This window comes from Leucoraja erinacea, chromosome 10 (genome assembly GCF_028641065.1).
Source record: "Leucoraja erinacea ecotype New England chromosome 10, Leri_hhj_1, whole genome shotgun sequence".
Taxonomy (NCBI): Eukaryota; Metazoa; Chordata; class Chondrichthyes; order Rajiformes; family Rajidae; genus Leucoraja; species Leucoraja erinaceus.
The window spans coordinates 17,746,346-17,763,274 of record NC_073386.1 but is presented as its reverse complement, the minus strand read 5'-3'; the positions used below and the strand labels follow the sequence as shown (position 1 = coordinate 17,763,274).

Sequence of the window (16,929 nt, the reverse complement as noted above, 5' to 3'; positions counted from 1 at the left end):
AAGTCACCTAATTAGTAAATAGAGTCCACTTGTGTGTAATCGAATCTCAGTATAAATACAGCTGTTCTGTGAAGGCCTGAGGTTTGTTAGAGAACATTAGTGAACAAACAGCATCATGAAGCCCAAGGAACACACCAGACAAGTCAGGGATAATGTTGTGGAGAAGTTTAAAGCAGGGTTAGGTTATAAAAAAATATCCCAAGCTTTGAACATCTCACGGAGCACTGTTCAATCCATCATCCGAAAATGGAAAGAGTATGGCACAACTGCAAACCTACCAAGACATGGTCGTCCACCTAAACTGACAGGCCGGGCAAGGAGAGCATTGATCAGAGACGCAGCAGCCAAGTAACTCTGGAGGAGCTGCAGAGATCCACAGCTCAGGTGGGAGAATCTGTCCACAGGACAACTATTAGTCATGCACTCCACAAATCGGGCCTTTATGGAAGAGTGGCAAGAAGAAAGCCATTGTTGAAAAAAAGCCATAAGAAGTCCCGTTTGCAGTTTGCCACAAGCCATGTGGGGGACACAGCAAACATGTAGAGGAAGGTGCTCTGGTCAGATGAGACCAAAATTGAAGTTTTTGGCCCAAATGCAAAACGCTATGTGTGGCGGAAAACTAACACTGCACATCACCCTGAACACACCATCCCCACTGTGAAACATGGTGGTGGCAGCATCATGCTGTGGGGATGCTTTTCTTCAGCAGGGACAGGGAAGCTGGTCAGAGTTGATGGGAAGATGAATGGAGCCAAATACAGGGCATTCTTGGAAGGAAACCTGTTGGAGTCTGCAAAAGACTTGAGACCGGGGCGGAGGTTCACCTTCCAGCAGGCCAACGACCCTAAACATACAGCCAGAGCTACAATGGAATGGTTTAGATCAAAGCATATTCATGTGATAGAATGGCCCAGTCAAAGTCCAGACCTAAATCCAATTGAGAATCTCTGGCAAGACTTGAAAATTGCTGTTCACAGACGCTCTCCATCCAATCTGACTGAGCTTGAGCTATTTTGCAAAGAAGAATGGGCAAAAATTTCAGTCTCTAGATGTGTAAAGCTGGTAGAGACATACCCCAAAAGACTTGCAGCTGTAATTGCAGCAAAAGGTAGTTCAACAAAGTATTGACTCAGGGGGGCTGAATACTTTTGCACGCCACACTTTTCAGTTTTTTATTTGTAAAAAAAATTGAAAACCATGTATCATTTTCCCTCCACTTCACAATTATGCACCACTTTGTGTTGGTCTATCACATAAAATCCCAATAAAATACATTTATGTTTGTGGTTGTAACGTGACAAAATGTGGAAAAATTCAAGGGGTATGAAAATTTTTGCAAGCCACTGTATATGAAGAAGAAAAAAACTAGTTAAGGTCAAAGTTGGACCCTTGAAGAATGAAATGGGTGAATTTATTATGGGGAACAAGGAAATGGCAGATGAGTTGAACAGGTACTTTGGATCCGTCTTCACTAAGGAGGACACAAACAATATTCCTGATGTAGAGACCAGAGGATTTGTGGTGGCGGTGGAACTGAATGAGATTCACATTAGGCAGGAAACGGTGTTGGGTAGACTGATGGGACTGAAGGCTGATAAATCCCCAGGGCCTGATGGTCTGCATCCCAGGGTACACTTAAGGAAGTGGCTCTAGAAATTGTGGACGCATTGGTGATCATTTTCCAATGTTCTATAAATTCAGGATCAGTTCCTGTGGATTGGAGGGTAGCTAATGTTATCACTCTTTTTAAGAAAAGTGGGAGAGAGAAAACAAGGAATTATAGACCAGTTAGCCCGACATCGGTGGTGGGGAAGATGCCGGAGTCAATTATAAAATTTGAAATGGCGGCACATTTGGATAGCAGTAACAGGATCGGTCCGAGTCAGCATGGACTTACGATGGGGAAATCATGCTTGACTAATCCTCTGGAATTTTTTGAGGATGTAAGTGGGAAAATGGACAAGGGAGAGCCAGGGCATGTAGGTTACCTGGACTTTCAGAAAGTATTTGATAAGGTCCGACATAGGAGATTAGTGGGCAAAATTAGAGCACATGATATTGGGGGTAGGGTGCTGACATGGATAGAAAATTGGTTGGCAGACAGGAAACAAAGGGTAAGAATTAATGGGACCCTTTCAGAATGGCAGGCAATGACTAGTGGGTACCGCAAGGCTCGGGGTGCTGGGACCGCAGCTATTTACAATATACATTGATGATTTGGACGAAGGCATTAAAAGTAACATTAGCAAATTTGCAGATGACACAAAGCTGGATGGCAGTGTGAACTGTGAGGAGGATTCTATGAGAATGCAGGCTGACTTGAACAGGTTGGGTGAGTGGGCACATGCATGGCAGGTGCAGTTTAATGTGGATAAATGTGAGGTTTTCCACAGGTGGCAAAAACAGGAAGGCAGGATATCTAAATGGTGTCAAAATGGGAAAAGGGGCAGTACAACAGGATCTGGGGGTCCTTGTTCATCAGTCACTGAAAATAAGCACGCAGGTACAGCAGGCAGTGAAGAAAGCAAATGGCATGCTGGCCTTCATAACAAGAGGAGTTGAGTATAGTGGGTATTGTGTGCAATTTTGGTCTCCAAACATGAGGAAGGATATTCTTGCTATCGAGGGAGTGCAGTGTAGGTTCACGAGGTTAATTCCCGGGATGACGGGACTGTCATATGTTGATAGATTAGAACGGCTGGGCTTGTATACTCTGGAATTTAGAAGAATGAGAGGGGATCTTATGGAAACATATAAGATTATTAAGGGTTTGGATAAGCTAGAGGCAGGAAACATGTTCCCAATGTTGGGGGAGTCCAGAACCAGGGGCCATAATTATGGCTCGTACCAAGTCATCCAACGCCTACCCTAAAGATTTGTGATCAATCAAATGGAAAAACTGACACCATATCCGTCGACTGATTAAAGCCAGCATACGTCGAGAACCAACCGACTATCTCACCCACAGAACCAGCAAAGTCACATGACCCCCAACACTTCCTGTCAAAGAGCTCCCACACTGCAGTACCAAACAAGATCAGGCTGTAAAATCAATCCGCCACACTGGTACGGGTCAGGACAAAGCCAGGCGGTCGCCACCTTGTATGACTCGTTGCCTGAGGGGGGAACTGTGGCGCCAGCTACAAGAGCCAATATCAACTCCCAAGCTCAGACGCACTAATTGGTCTTATCTGCACACGGGTTATGATTAGTGAGAATTAAGGTAAGAGGCTTCTGAAATAAACGTGACTCAAGATGTCTGGCTCAGCTAAGTGTCGCTTGTTCTCTACTTCCTGTCGTGAGATTTTGTAGATTATACAATACTACCTCATCTGTGAAACACGGTGGTGGGGGGTGTTATGGCCTGGGTATGTATGGCTGCTGAAGGTACTGGCTCACTTATCTTCATTGATGATACAACTGCTGATGGTAGTAACATAATGAATTCTGATGTGTATAGACACATCCCATCTGCTCAAGTTCAAACAAATGCCTCAAAACTCATTGGCCAGCGATTCATTCTACAGCAAGGCAATGATCGCAAACATACTGCTAAAGCAACAAAGGAGTTTTTCAAAGCTAACAAATGGTCAATTCTTGAGTGGCCATCATCTGGTCTGAACCCAATTGAGCATGCCTTTTATATGCTGAAGAGAAAACGGAAGGGGACTAACCCCCAAAACAAGCATAAGCTAAAGATGGCTGCAATACAGGCCTGGCAGAGCATCACCAGAGAAGACACCCAGCAACTGGTGTTATCTATGAATCGCAGACTTCAAGCAGTCATTGCATGCAAAGGATATGCAACAAAATACTAAACATGACTACTTTCATTTACATGACATTGCTGTGTCCCAAATGTGGGGGGAGGGGGGGGAGGAAACGATGTATAAACACTACTGTAATTTCTACATGGTGAAACCAAAATGTGTAAAAATGGCCTTTATTAAAATCTGACAATGTGCACTTTAACCACATGATTTTTTCTATTACAAATCTCAAATTATGCAGTAGAGGTAAATAAATAAATGATGGGTCTTTGTCCCACGCATTATGGAGAGGACTGTACTCGGTGGGCGGCGCGACTCTCGTCAGCAGCGGCCTCTGTAGTCCGTCTGTGGTTTTATTATTTTTTGTCTCATTTTTATGTAGTTTTTGTTTGTTTTTTTCTCGGGTTGTGTGTGTGTGGGGGGGTGGGGGTAACTTTAAAATTTTTCCCCTGCACGGGAGAACCGACCTTTTCTTTGTCGGGTCTCCGTGTCGTTGGGGCTGCAACGTGGAGCGGCCTCCAACAGGAACGACCTCGGGTTCTAGCTGCGGAGCTGCCGACTACTCACCGTCGCGGAGCTGGCCGAGTCCGGAGCGGGTGGAGCGGTGGTGGAGCGCTGCTGCCACCCGACCTCCGGAGATTCGGAGGCTGCAACTGCGGGTCTGGCGGACGGCGGCACCGGGAGCCCGCGGGTCCCTGCTGGGAGACCGCTTTTTGGGGCTTCCGCAACGGCGACTTCTCCCGCCCGAGTTGCGGGGTTGAAGAGCACCTGAGCGGGGCCTTACATCATCGCCCCGCGCGGCTTGGAATGGCCGCGGGACTTTGCGAGCGCACGCCGGGGGCTCTAACAACTAGACCCGGTGTGCGACCTTGCATCACCCGGCGTGGCTTTAATGGCCGCGGGACAATCGCCATTGCCAGCCGGGGGCTTTGACTTTTTCCCTTCCATCGCAGCAATGTGATGGATGTTTGTGTAACAGTGTTGTGTCTCGGGTCTTTTTTGTTTTGTAATGTATGGCTGCAGAAACGACATTTCGTTTGGACCACCGGGGGTCCAAATGACAAATAAATTGTATTGTATTGTATTGTATATAGTGCTCCCCCCCCCCCCCCCCCCCCCCCCCCCCCCCCCCCCCCCCCCCCCCCACCCCCCCCCCCCCCCCCCCCCCCGCCCCTGACAGTTACATGGGACTATGTCCTGACAAACTTTGGACAAAACTATAAACTAAATTGCTTTACCAAGGAAACCTCCTCTAAAGCCATCTTTGTGGCGAAGTGACGTGATGAAGCCATGCTTCATGATTGTAAATAAAGTTTTGATCAAAGCCTATCCATTACATGTACCATAGCACGAGGAATATTCCTGAGTCTCATCACAAGGTGAAGATGAATGACATGTTTATATCCGATCAGATGGAGAACAATATTATATCAATATAATAAACATTAAAAGAGAGCTTCAGTGAGAGTGTGCATTTAATATCAAAACAGGCCGTGTGACAAGCCTTTTACCTGCAGAGACGTTCTTGTAGTTTACAGGTTCTACTTCAGCCATTCTCAAATTGGGCGCAATTTGTACTTCCAATGCAGCTTGTGCTTGTGCTCTTGAACGAGTGGACCGTACTTGGAAAACAGATTAGAAAAAGACCATATTTTAACATCTCAAAGCCTAATTCAGTGACTACTCATTTATCCTCAACTCTATTTTGTATTAAGGACCCAGATTCCATTTTACACCCAATACAACCCCAGAACCCCTGTAGAGCAAACCATCCAGCAAATCCATTTTGACCTGGCCACCATCTTATGCAACTCCCATGAATGCGCATATAGCACAAAGTAACAGTCCCATCTACATTATGGAGTGTTTGCTATTCATACCATCTGATCGCCACTTCATCAGCAGAAATTCAACAAATGTCCCAAAATGGTTAAGAAAATGGAATATCAAAAACACTGAATTATTAAATAGACTTGGCGATACCAATTTTGTTTTTTTAATGGATAGAGCACACTCTGCACTGGTCAAGGAACAAGGCATATCCTAGAAATAGAAGCTGGCAAATAAGGCAGAAAATAAAATACAGCTAGGTTCTCTGGATGGTGCTCTACATTTACACTGATTATACCTGCTGTCAATCAGAAGTGAAATGGTCAAGCATTCATACCAGTGGAAGTTTGGAATTATTTAGATAAAACTATAAGCGTTGCACTCAGGAAACACTTTTAATATCACCTCAACATAGTTCAAAGTTGTAAAAAGAACCAGTGCTGCAAAAACTAGACTGTACTTCATTAAAGTGATTGAAAGATATGATACAGTGCAACTTGGTGAATAGCATCAGTAAAGTTACCTTCATGATCATCAGAGAGAGGGTCTAGAATATTCATCACATGAAAAGATAAAAACTCCATTAGATTCTGCAAAACCTGTTCCTCTCTTCTACCAACCCAAATGGTTGCAGACAAACAAATCAGTTTGATATTAATTTGTATTTAGATGCAAGATCTTATTTAATTATGAAGCTTCAAACATTTAACATTGCTTCCCATATAGTAATTAAATCAACCAGCATGCTGTAACAATACAATAGACTTCCAGGTCAAACTTAGAATACAGATATATATTTTTTTAATTACAACATTCCAATTTGACATCTTCATTCACCAATGGCAGAAATGAAAGCTCTCAATTACAACGAGAACCAAGCAAATGAAGTGATATTTTAATGACACTAATTCTGCATTTGATACAGTCTGGTTGTTTATGATTTATTGGAAGAATTTATTCTCTCAGTATTTTCTCCCACACCTTTTCCTTCCTGTAATTATCACCTGCTGACAAACGTATAATTTTACATCTACCAAGGTCAAGGGCCAAGTGGAATTTGCTTCCAGACCTTAAATATCATCAGGTTATTTCTGTGTCCCAAAGATTATGGTGCTCTGAAATAGGGGGACTAGGTGTAAGCACAGCTGTAATTTCTACATAGTGAAATCAAAATGTATAAAAATGGCCTTTAATAAAATCTGACAATGTGTATTTTAACCACATGTGATTTTTTTCTATTACAAATCTCAAATTGTGGAGTACAGAGGCAAATAAATAAACAACGTCTTTGTCCCAAACATTATGGAGGGCACTGTGGTTACAGGAGTGAAACAGTGCTGGAACGCTTCCATTGAGTTATGTTGCATTATTGAACATCCTCTCCACATTCCCCATTGAGAGAACCTATAACTAGAGATCACTATTTAAATCAAGATGAGACAAAATTATCTTATGGTTTTGTCATTGCAACACCTCTGTCAGTGAATAATGGAAGGTGTGTCTGATTGTTATTTTAAGGCAGAAGTTAAAAAAAAATCTGGATAAACTACAGGATGAAAAGCTACTGGGAACAACGTTGAGGTCAGCATCATTGCTTAGCTCAAAGGACCAAGTGACCTACTCCTGCTTCCAATGTGAATTCTAATTTGTATATAATGACTGACCAGCATAATCATACAGAAATCTGCCAGTTAAGCAATACCAGGAAGGATATATTTTAATCAATATCCTTTCTCAAACCTGTAGCATTTTAACTTAATTAAATTGTTTTACCTAAAAGATAACTAAATGGAAAGAACAGGTATTATTGGTTGAATGCCTAAGATCATGATTATTTATTAGATTCACCTCCATCATGCAATCCGTGATATCTTGCACACAAATAATTACATTTGGTTTAAAAAAAATGTCCATTATTAGGTAAAGGAGTCCAATGTTATTCCTTTGTTTAAGAAGAGAAGTAGATCATGGGCCAGTAAGTCTCACAACAGTGACTGCGAAGAAATTGGAGAGGATACTTTGGGATAGGATCTATTCTCATTTGGAAGATAATGAGCTAATTAGGCACAGTCAGCATGGCTTTGTCTGTGGCAGGCCATGTCTTGCAAACTCGATTTGAGGTATTTTTTTCTTTAAAAGAGGTGACAAAGGTGATGTGCAATGAGGAGAGGGCAGTGGATGTAATTTACTTGGATTTTAATAAGACATTTGATTTAAATGTTTTTATGGTAGGTTGATCCACAAGTTTAAGGTGCATGGAATCCATGGTGAGATGGTTGTTTGGATTTAGAACCGGCTTACCCATAGAGGACAGTTGTGATGGAAGAGGGTTACTCTGACTAAAAGTCTGTGACCAGTGGAGGTCTGCAAAAATCTGTGCTGGAACCTCGTTTCTTGGTTTCTTGGTCCTCCAAAATATTCCAAATGGAATTTAAACTGGAGGTTTGTGATAAATATAAACTTGGATGTAAATGCAGATGGAATTTTACATATTCCGATAGAGATTTATCCCGTGGAGTCCAAAATCGCTTTATCTGAAAAGTTCTTGCATTATTTCCAGAGTTATTAATGAAAATGTTCACAAATCTCAAAAAACGTGGAAAAAACTGTATTTCACTTATTCCCTGTGCTTAGCCCTGCTCACAACATTGTTGCTATCCATCTACACGGAGTCCTGCTAGCCCTAGCAAGTGCAAATGCTTTTTTTTTTTAAAGTCACAGTACACTGAGTTCTGCTAGCTAGCAAGTGCAATTGCATTTTTCTTTAACATTTAAAAATGAGGGAGGGTGAATAAGGCAAAATGAGCAGCCCCTGTGTTAGAGAAACGGGCGAGTGGTGGAATATTTCCTTGGGGAACGGGTTGCGTTGGGAGACCAGGCGTCACGTGGGGGCTATGGGTTAGTGGTGGAATATTGCGTTGGGGAACCGGGCTTCCCGTGTGACAGGGACCCAATGGGTCCCACTTGGTCTAATAGCTATTAAAACTCTGATCTTGGATGTGGATTTGTATGTTTATTTGTTCATGTGTAATCACATCTTCTCGAAAAACGACGCGCTAACAGTAAATCTTTGACATATTCCGATAGAGATTTATCCTGTGGAGTCCAAAATAGTCGTATCTGAAAAATTCATGCATTATTTCTTGAGTTATTAATGAAAATGTTCAGAAATCTCATAAAACGTGGAAAAACCCCATCTTTTCTTATTCCCTGAGCTTAGCCCTGTTCGCAACATCGTTGCTATCCAAGGCGAAATGAGCAGCTCCTGTGTAGTTGTTGGCTATGGGTGAGTGGTGGAATATTGTGTTGGGGGAATGGGTTGTGTTGGAGAAACAGGCGAGTGGTGGAATATTGCCTTGGGGAACAGGTTGCATTGGGGGACCACGCTTCCTGTGGGAGCTATGGGTGTGGTGGAATATTGCGTTGGGGAATGGGTTGCATTGGGGGACCAGGCCTCCCGTGTGACAGGGACCCAATGGGCCCCACTTAGTATATAGCATATTACTAAAACTTTCATCTTGTTTGTTTTTGAGTCTGCCTGTCTGTGATTATACATGCCCGGAACTATGCCAAAACGGTACACGCTAGCGCTACATTTTCTGGACCACCTTACTCACATTTGTCCTGTGGTGTGTTTTTAATCGTTTCGTTCAGATTGACGTTATACTTTACAAGTCATTCACATTTTTTATGTTACAGAATCCCACTTTGTGAAAAATCTTTCGTCAGTTAGCAGCTATGACGTCACAATGGGATCTCATTTACATAAACTGCCCGTCAACAGTGTTCGACCCAGTGCAATGAGAAATTTGTTACATTGTTGTAAGGAGGGGGGTAGAAATGTTATTTTAACATTGTGTTTAGTGGAGGAGTTGGATAGGGGAGAGGAGTGGGGGAGCAGGGAGATAGCGGGAGAGGAGGGGAAGGGAGAGGGGTTATGGAGGGAGGCAATGACAGTGGATAGGGGAAAGGAGAGAATGTAGGGGAGGAGAGAGAAGAGGGGGAAGGGGGTGTTGGGGATATGGGGAAATGAGCCACGCCTGCACAGTTGGGGTATGGGTGAGTGGTGGAATATTGCGTTGGGGGAACGGGTAAGTGGTGGAAACGGGTTGTGTTGGGGGAACGGGTGAGTGATGGAATATTATGTTAGGGCAACGGATCCCACTTGGTCTAGTATATTATTTTATTATATTATTACATTATTAAAACTCTCACCTTGTTTGTTTTTGAGTCTGCCTGACTGTCTGTAATTATTTATGCCCGGAACTATGCCAAAATGGTATACGATAGCGCTACTATTTTTGGACTACTTTACTCACAATTCTCCTGTGGTGTGTTTTTATCAAGTTCCGTTCAGATTGATGTTATATTTTACAAGTTATTCACATTTAACTTTACAAAATCCCACTTTTGAGAAAAATCTTTCACCTGCACTGGCAGTTAGCAGCTATGATGTCACAATGGGATCTCATTTACATAAACTGCCCCTTACCAGTTTTCCACTGGCAGTTAGCAGTGTATGACGTCACAATGGGATCTCATTTACAAAAATGTCCGTCAAGTGTTCCACCCAGTGCAATGAGAGATTTATTACATTGTTTTAAGCAGGAGGGAGGGAGTGGGGGAGGAGTAATACATGCATTTGAATTAGCATTTATCTTTAACTTACTTGCGATTCCATTCCTTGGCAGAGCCAATTCACGTTTTGGGATCTAAAATAGATAATAAGGTATTTATTGTAACTGGAAGGGGAATGCAAAATGTTCCATTTAGTTCCTTTAAAAAAAAATACAGCTTTCCATTATTTTATGATCTCAGCATAGACATTGAACATGCAATAGCCTGTTCCACCAAGAGTGGAAAATAATTGCACGTGACAATTAATAAACTAAATTAGTTTGTACCAATAATATACTTTTCCAAAACAAACAAATATTTGATTCAATGACACAAAAACATGAAAAGAGCCAGCTGAGAAATTAAGCAATGTAGTTTGACCTTTCATGTTAGGGTTCAGGTCAGCTGAATCCATAGGTACATATTTGGTAGATTTCGTAGTAATCTCTAAATAATCTTAAAATTAGTCAAATTAATTGATATGTCAAGAAATTTCATACATAGTGCTATGTAAAACATACAAACAGCCATTGCTTTCAGCTCAATTATTTTGCCATTTTTTGGTAAGAAATTTCTACTAAAGATGCCTACAACTTCTCCCACCCCACTCTCAAAAGATGTATGTCCCATGGGTAGCTTACAACCCAGCGGGAAACAGCATCTCAGTTCTCTTGGGTAGCTTAGGATGTTGAATTATCTACACCTCCCTCCCCTCTCCATTAAAAGTCCATTATCCAGCTCCACAGCTCGCAACTACATAGCCCTCTTGGGCGTATACCTGTCTCTAGCCAACAGATGGACTATCGGGGAAGCCCATTGCCTGAGGTCATCTGTTGCCAGCCCTGATATGTCCTGTTTTTTTCAACACTTCCAATTCCCCACAATCGTTCTGAAATAGGGTCACCTATCCATTTGCTCCAGAAATGCTGTCTGACCAGCAGAGTTGCTCCAGTATTTTGTGCTTGACTTTAACAAAAATATGCCGTTTGGAATTCTCTTTCAAACCCCAAGCTGGAAATGGTCTTCAAAACATCTTGTTTCCACATATGGGCGTTTACTCAAGATGGGTAAATCGAGTTGGGGATACACAAGTAAACATGGCACACTTGGGAATTTTTGTGATCTGGAAAATCCACAAGTCACACTTCAAACTATTTGTTAATACTCTCTCACATTAAATTATTAAGATATTAGAGTGGCATTCCAGTGAACCTGGCAGGTTTAAAGTGCTGGAATCCAGGCCAAAGTGAGGGAATGGGGAGCACAGCAAGCATCATCTTGCGAGGCTGACCATTGGGTTAAATCCAGATATTGAACCATTGGGACCTCCGAATGGTCAGATATTAGATGATCAGTGTTACTGTTTCAACTATGATTTAACTGAATTGTAGAACATGATTAATTGAACTTTTCTTGCATATGTGCAATACTTTTCTCCACTTAGCTACCATTCCTTGTGGGGAAAATGAGTTACCAGTCAAATAAGGATATTGCAGGAATTAAAATAAATATATCAACTCCCATGAGCCAAGAAATTAAAACTTGCCTGTGTTCTCCTTCTTGGGAGGCTTGGAGGTGGCATCTTTTCTACTAAGTTAGGATTTAACAACAGCAAGTTTTCAATGTCAATCTAAAAAAAGCAAAATAAATGTATTCAGAACTCATTCAAGTCAACACAAAAGTTTGTGACAACATAAAACAAGTTATGTGTAGGTTGATACTCAATGAGTTATATGAAGGTAGACACAAAATGCTGAAGACAGAAGGGTCTCGACCCGAAACGTCACCCATTGCTTCTCTTCAGAGATGCTGCCTATCCCGCCGAGTTACTCCAGCATTTTGTGTCTACTTTTGATTTAAACCAGCATCGACAGTTCATTCCTACACGTTATATAGTGATATATACCAAGATGCCTTTACTACAAAACAAATGTCAAATACATATGTCATCATCCATAAGTTATCAGCATACAAACCTATCATGATCGTTATTATATGGAGACAGAGCAAATATCTGAAAATTTACAAAATATGAAATTGTAGGTGCAGGTTGTGCATAAAACGCAGGGTTTTTATTTGTGGAATCTGAAAAAAAAGACTACAGTGATGGATGAATATTTCCTTGTCATCAGCTACGGGATTTCCACAAGATGACAATTTAATTTGTCTTAACCACACTTCAACATGCAACAGATCTATCCTTAACCTTTTCCCAAATGGCTATTCATTTGGAGGCCACAGGATAGCTTATGGATGATGGGGGCAGGGATGTGGGGAAGGGGATTTCCAAACACATCCCAAGCTCCTACTACACTGTAGCTATTCCCACTTCCTAATTTCCCACTAATTAAGGATAGATGTTTAATAATCACATTCATGCTAACTATGAACATGGAAAATAAAGTATCACCTCCCCACACAAAAAAAACATATACAGAAACCTCACCAGCACTTAGAATGCGTTCCCAGGAACAAGTGCGTTAACGAACTCTGTGCTAAAAGAGCTGCCATAACATTATACTTGGAAGAGTTGTTGACAGTAATGCTGCACCACGAGCTGGTGCAAATATCAGTCCTCTCGTTGTGTGCACTGCAAAGACCTAGTGCAAATTACCCCAGGTCTTAGTTTGGAGAGCCTGCTTAGAAACATTAGTGTTGGGCAGGCTGGGGCAAGCAGAGCAATTGCTCATTGCTGAGATACCAGGCTCAGGCTACATTCTGTCCAGCAGGAAATTATGGGCCATTGCTGAGAATGGGTAGAGGATGCGACACGTATTGACAAACAACTCTAAACTCTGTGTCCCCACTGGATGTGATGGAAGCTGTCACCTTCCATTCTGTCAACCTGCACAACTCTCCCAAGCACAAAAAATGCAGACCGAGGCTTTATAATACTCGTTGCACAAACCTGTGAGGACCACAAACACTATAACAATTCAATGCTCTGTGGCACAGCAATGGCAGTGAGGCACCAGTGTAACTGTGCTTCATTACAGTCAGTGTCATAAATATGGCAATGGAAACACAGGACGGCACAATGGTAGAGTTGCTGCCTTACAACACCTGGGACCCGGGTTTGACCCGGAATACAGGTGCTGTCTGTATGGAGTTTTCATGTTCTTCCTGTGGTCACGTGGGTTTTCATCAGGTGCTCTGCTTTCCTCCACATTCCTAAGTTGTGCAGGTTTGTAGATTAATTGGCTTCCATAAAATGTCCCTCGTATGTAGGATAGAACCAGTGTGATGGGCAGCACGGTCTGGGTGGGTCGAAGGACCTGTTTCCATGCTGCATCTCCAAACTAAACTGGCCCATTGGAACACTGAAACCACATTGACCATCAAACATCCATTTATGCTAATCCCATTATTTGTTTTCTTGCAAAAAAAGGTTCAGAACTATTAATTTATGTTCAAACAAGAATAAATAGGAAACAAATAAAATGGTGTTAAGTTAAAACAATACTTTGTGTCAGTCTTCATGACAGATGGTACCAGACATGTCCAAAAGGTAACATGTTTGTTTCACGTGACAAAAAAAACCACTATCACCTTTGAAAAAGTACACCATCTCCAAAAAAAGCAAGATTCATATCTGACAGAGGATTTCATTACCTCTTTGGCTTTCGATATGGAATCCTCCAGCCACTCGACTCTTACGACAGATTTTTCAGCAGTCACTTCAGTTATACTTGCATCTTGTATCACCCCTATGAAAAAAGGTGCCATAATCATCAAAAGGGAAATATGGATAAACAAAATACATTCTCTTCTTCCAAGCACGAATGACATAACATTGTTGTCTCAAGTATATAGCACCCATTTTTTAAAGTAATTTTTCATGCTTAAAGTGTATTTATTGGCATCTACATAACGAGTCATTGACCCAAACGCTGTATTCAGACTTTGCAAATTTGACTAGGCTGGGAGTGACTATTCCTTAAACATCTGGTAGGTATGTTGCAAAACCTACCTGAATCGTCGTTGAGAATCTGCCCCAGGCCGTGTGCGCGATTTTGGCGCTGTTTAGAGGGGGCGGGTTTAAAACGCGATTTTTACTAGGCTGTTGCAATCGAAAATGTTCAGCCTAGTAAATCATTAACGAAAAATCGCTGAAAGACCCCGTCGCAAAAGGTATTATTAGTTTTTATGGCCTTGTATAATAGTTATAGTAGTTTAAAAATCACTCTCTAAACCCGCGACCTCTCGCAGCCCCAGGGTTTTATAAAGCCAACAATTAAAGGTATGTACCTTATTTTTACATTAAAAGGGGCTTCTTAAGAACCCTGTAAATACAGTTTTCTATAGTGAGTAGCTCATTTTGGGCTCTTTATATCCCGCTGTATTTTTCTGGGCATTTGAGGGCACAAATCCAGCGCAATGTGAACGTTCTAAACCAGCGCGTTCACAGGATCCCACTAGAAAGCCAATTTAAAATGGACTTTAATTTACAGCAATTGAACACTAAATTCCTTCCATTTGGCCTATAAATTGATGTAAATTAGATTTTAAAATCATGTTTTATTGTGAATTATTTGTGAATATTATTTGGACACTTAGGCTATTTAAAAATGTTAATCATTTATTAAGAAATGGATAGATGTTTAGATCTAGTAATTGAAGTTTGAAATTAGCTACAATTGGGTAACTAACTAATTATATGCTTTAATTTCAGGTTATCCAAGTAAGATTATTTTATGGTTACACAAAAAAGCTGGAAAACTCAGCGGGTGCAGCAGCATCTATGGAGCGAAGGAAATAGGCAACGTTTCGGGCCGAAACCCTTCTTCAGACTATTTTATATTCGTTTCAGAATGGTTCAATCTATGATAACTGAAAATGTCATTCAGTTCTCTTAATTTTTAAGAAGGTTATGGGCTTTTGACTGTCCATGATCACAGCTTTTTTGTTATGTCCATAGAAAATCAATAGGGAACAAGATGCTAATTTCCGAGTATGAAAATGGCCATAACTTTTTTATTACTTGAGATATGAAAGTGAATTAGGTGTCAAATTAAACTTATTTTTATGCTTTATCTGATGGGATAAATTGCAGACTTGATTTTTTAAATCTCAAAACTTTGTTATCATTGCTACATCTGGGGTCAAATTTCAGGAGAGCTGTCCCACAAGTCCCGCATTTGATTAAACTTGGCCAAATGGACTACTAAATTATGTCACCCACCAGGGGAGATTGTGGAGGACAGGAATAAGAGTCTTAGGGTTTCCAATACCAACTCCAGTACTCAAAATTTCATGCTAGCAGCAAACCTCCTCGGGAGTACCAACCACTGTCTTCCCTCAATAATGTGCTCCTCCATGTTGAATAATGCCTGGAAAAGGCATAGAAAGCAGGGCAGAGAAAGTACTCTAGCTTTGGGATCAACATCCACTACTATGAGTGACTTAATAGACCACCACTGACAGATTATCGTCCCGAATGTCATAACCTGCAGGTCTAGTTTTTTTTAAGCAGGGACTGAGTGAACCAAAGATAGACAAAATGCTAGAGTATCTCAGCGGGTCAGGCAGCATCTCTGGATAAAATGGAAAGGTGATACTTCGGGTCAGGATCCATCTTCCGACTGATTATAGTGAAGGAAGGGGGGTGAGGAAACTTGAAGCAAGGAACGAACTAGGACAAATTAGGGCCTGCAACAGATTACCTCGGGCAAGGAGGTTCCCTGATAGTCCAATTGCTGGCTAGATCCATCTTAAAGGCATCTCGAGAACTTCACTGCCAGAGCCTGTTTTTAACTATTTTGACGCATTCATTTCACGCAATATCAAAAAATAGCCAAGAGCACTAGAAATAATAAAAGGCTATATATCATTCCAGATGTTGCATTGAAGACCCATGCTCCAGAACTAGTTGCACCTCTAGCGCAGAATACACATGCACCTTCTTTCTAACCTGGTCTGTTGCATTCAGTGCTCACAATATGGCCTCCTCTACATCAGTAAGACCATGAATTGATTAACCAGTTGTTTTGTAGAGCACCTACATTGTCTGCAACAGTAATCTTGAGCTTCCTGTTGCATATCATTTCAACTGCCTTGCCCATTCCCAAACTGACCTGTTCATCTTCTGCCCTCTCCACTGCCACAGACAGGCCAAATACAAACCAGAATGACCTCTTCTTTCTGCCTGGGTAGCTGCAACCTAGTGGTATGAATATTCAATTATCCAATTTTCAGTTACCCTTGCCGGTCAAACCCCTTCCTCACTCCCACCAGTCCACCCAGATTCTCCATTCTTTTGTTTACTTGAAGCCAGATTGAAATTGTTCAAGGATATTATTTGTTTTCAAGGTAGGTCTGGAGTTGAGATGAAACTACCCTCTCAAGAATTTTGGAAATGAATGGCAAGTTGGAAATAGGCTGGTAGTTGTTTTGGTCACTAGAGTCCAAACCAGGTATTTTCAAGGTTGGTCTGATTATGGCAACTTTCAGTGAAGAGGAAACTATACCAGTGCAGAGAGGAGCTAATAATGGAGGCTATCAGGGAAATGATAAAAGACAGGCATGCTTTAACTAGGGTTGTGGGGATTGGATCCAGGCGACATGTGGAGTTATTGGACTTATGGGGACAGTTCATGGTGCTTATTGATGGTAATTCAGTCTGCATGATGCTGGCAGAGGTCAGCTGCTCATGGATTGTGTTAATTTTGGAGTTGAAAAACTTCAAAAAAGCAGAGCATTGTTCATTGGAAAG

General features: G+C 41.6%; 1 protein-coding gene across 6 annotated transcripts in view; it reads right to left on the bottom strand.

Moving 5' to 3' along the window:
- Nucleotides 1-16,929, bottom strand: part of kif2c (kinesin family member 2C) — a 63,627-nt gene that overhangs the window by 35,800 nt on the left and 10,898 nt on the right. For 4 of the 6 annotated variants that reach the window (XM_055641609.1, XM_055641614.1, XM_055641610.1 and 1 more), the window contains 5 exons: nucleotides 13,830-13,924; nucleotides 11,764-11,847; nucleotides 10,270-10,312; nucleotides 6,124-6,147; nucleotides 5,282-5,392 (listed from right to left, as the gene is read on the bottom strand). In XM_055641609.1, the coding sequence (XP_055497584.1) occupies nucleotides 5,282-5,392; nucleotides 6,124-6,147; nucleotides 10,270-10,312; nucleotides 11,764-11,847; nucleotides 13,830-13,924 (357 nt within the window). The remainder of the gene's footprint in view (nucleotides 1-5,281; nucleotides 5,393-6,123; nucleotides 6,148-10,269; nucleotides 10,313-11,763; nucleotides 11,848-13,829; nucleotides 13,925-16,929) is intronic. The other 2 variants (XM_055641612.1, XM_055641613.1) reach the window with 1 other exon arrangement.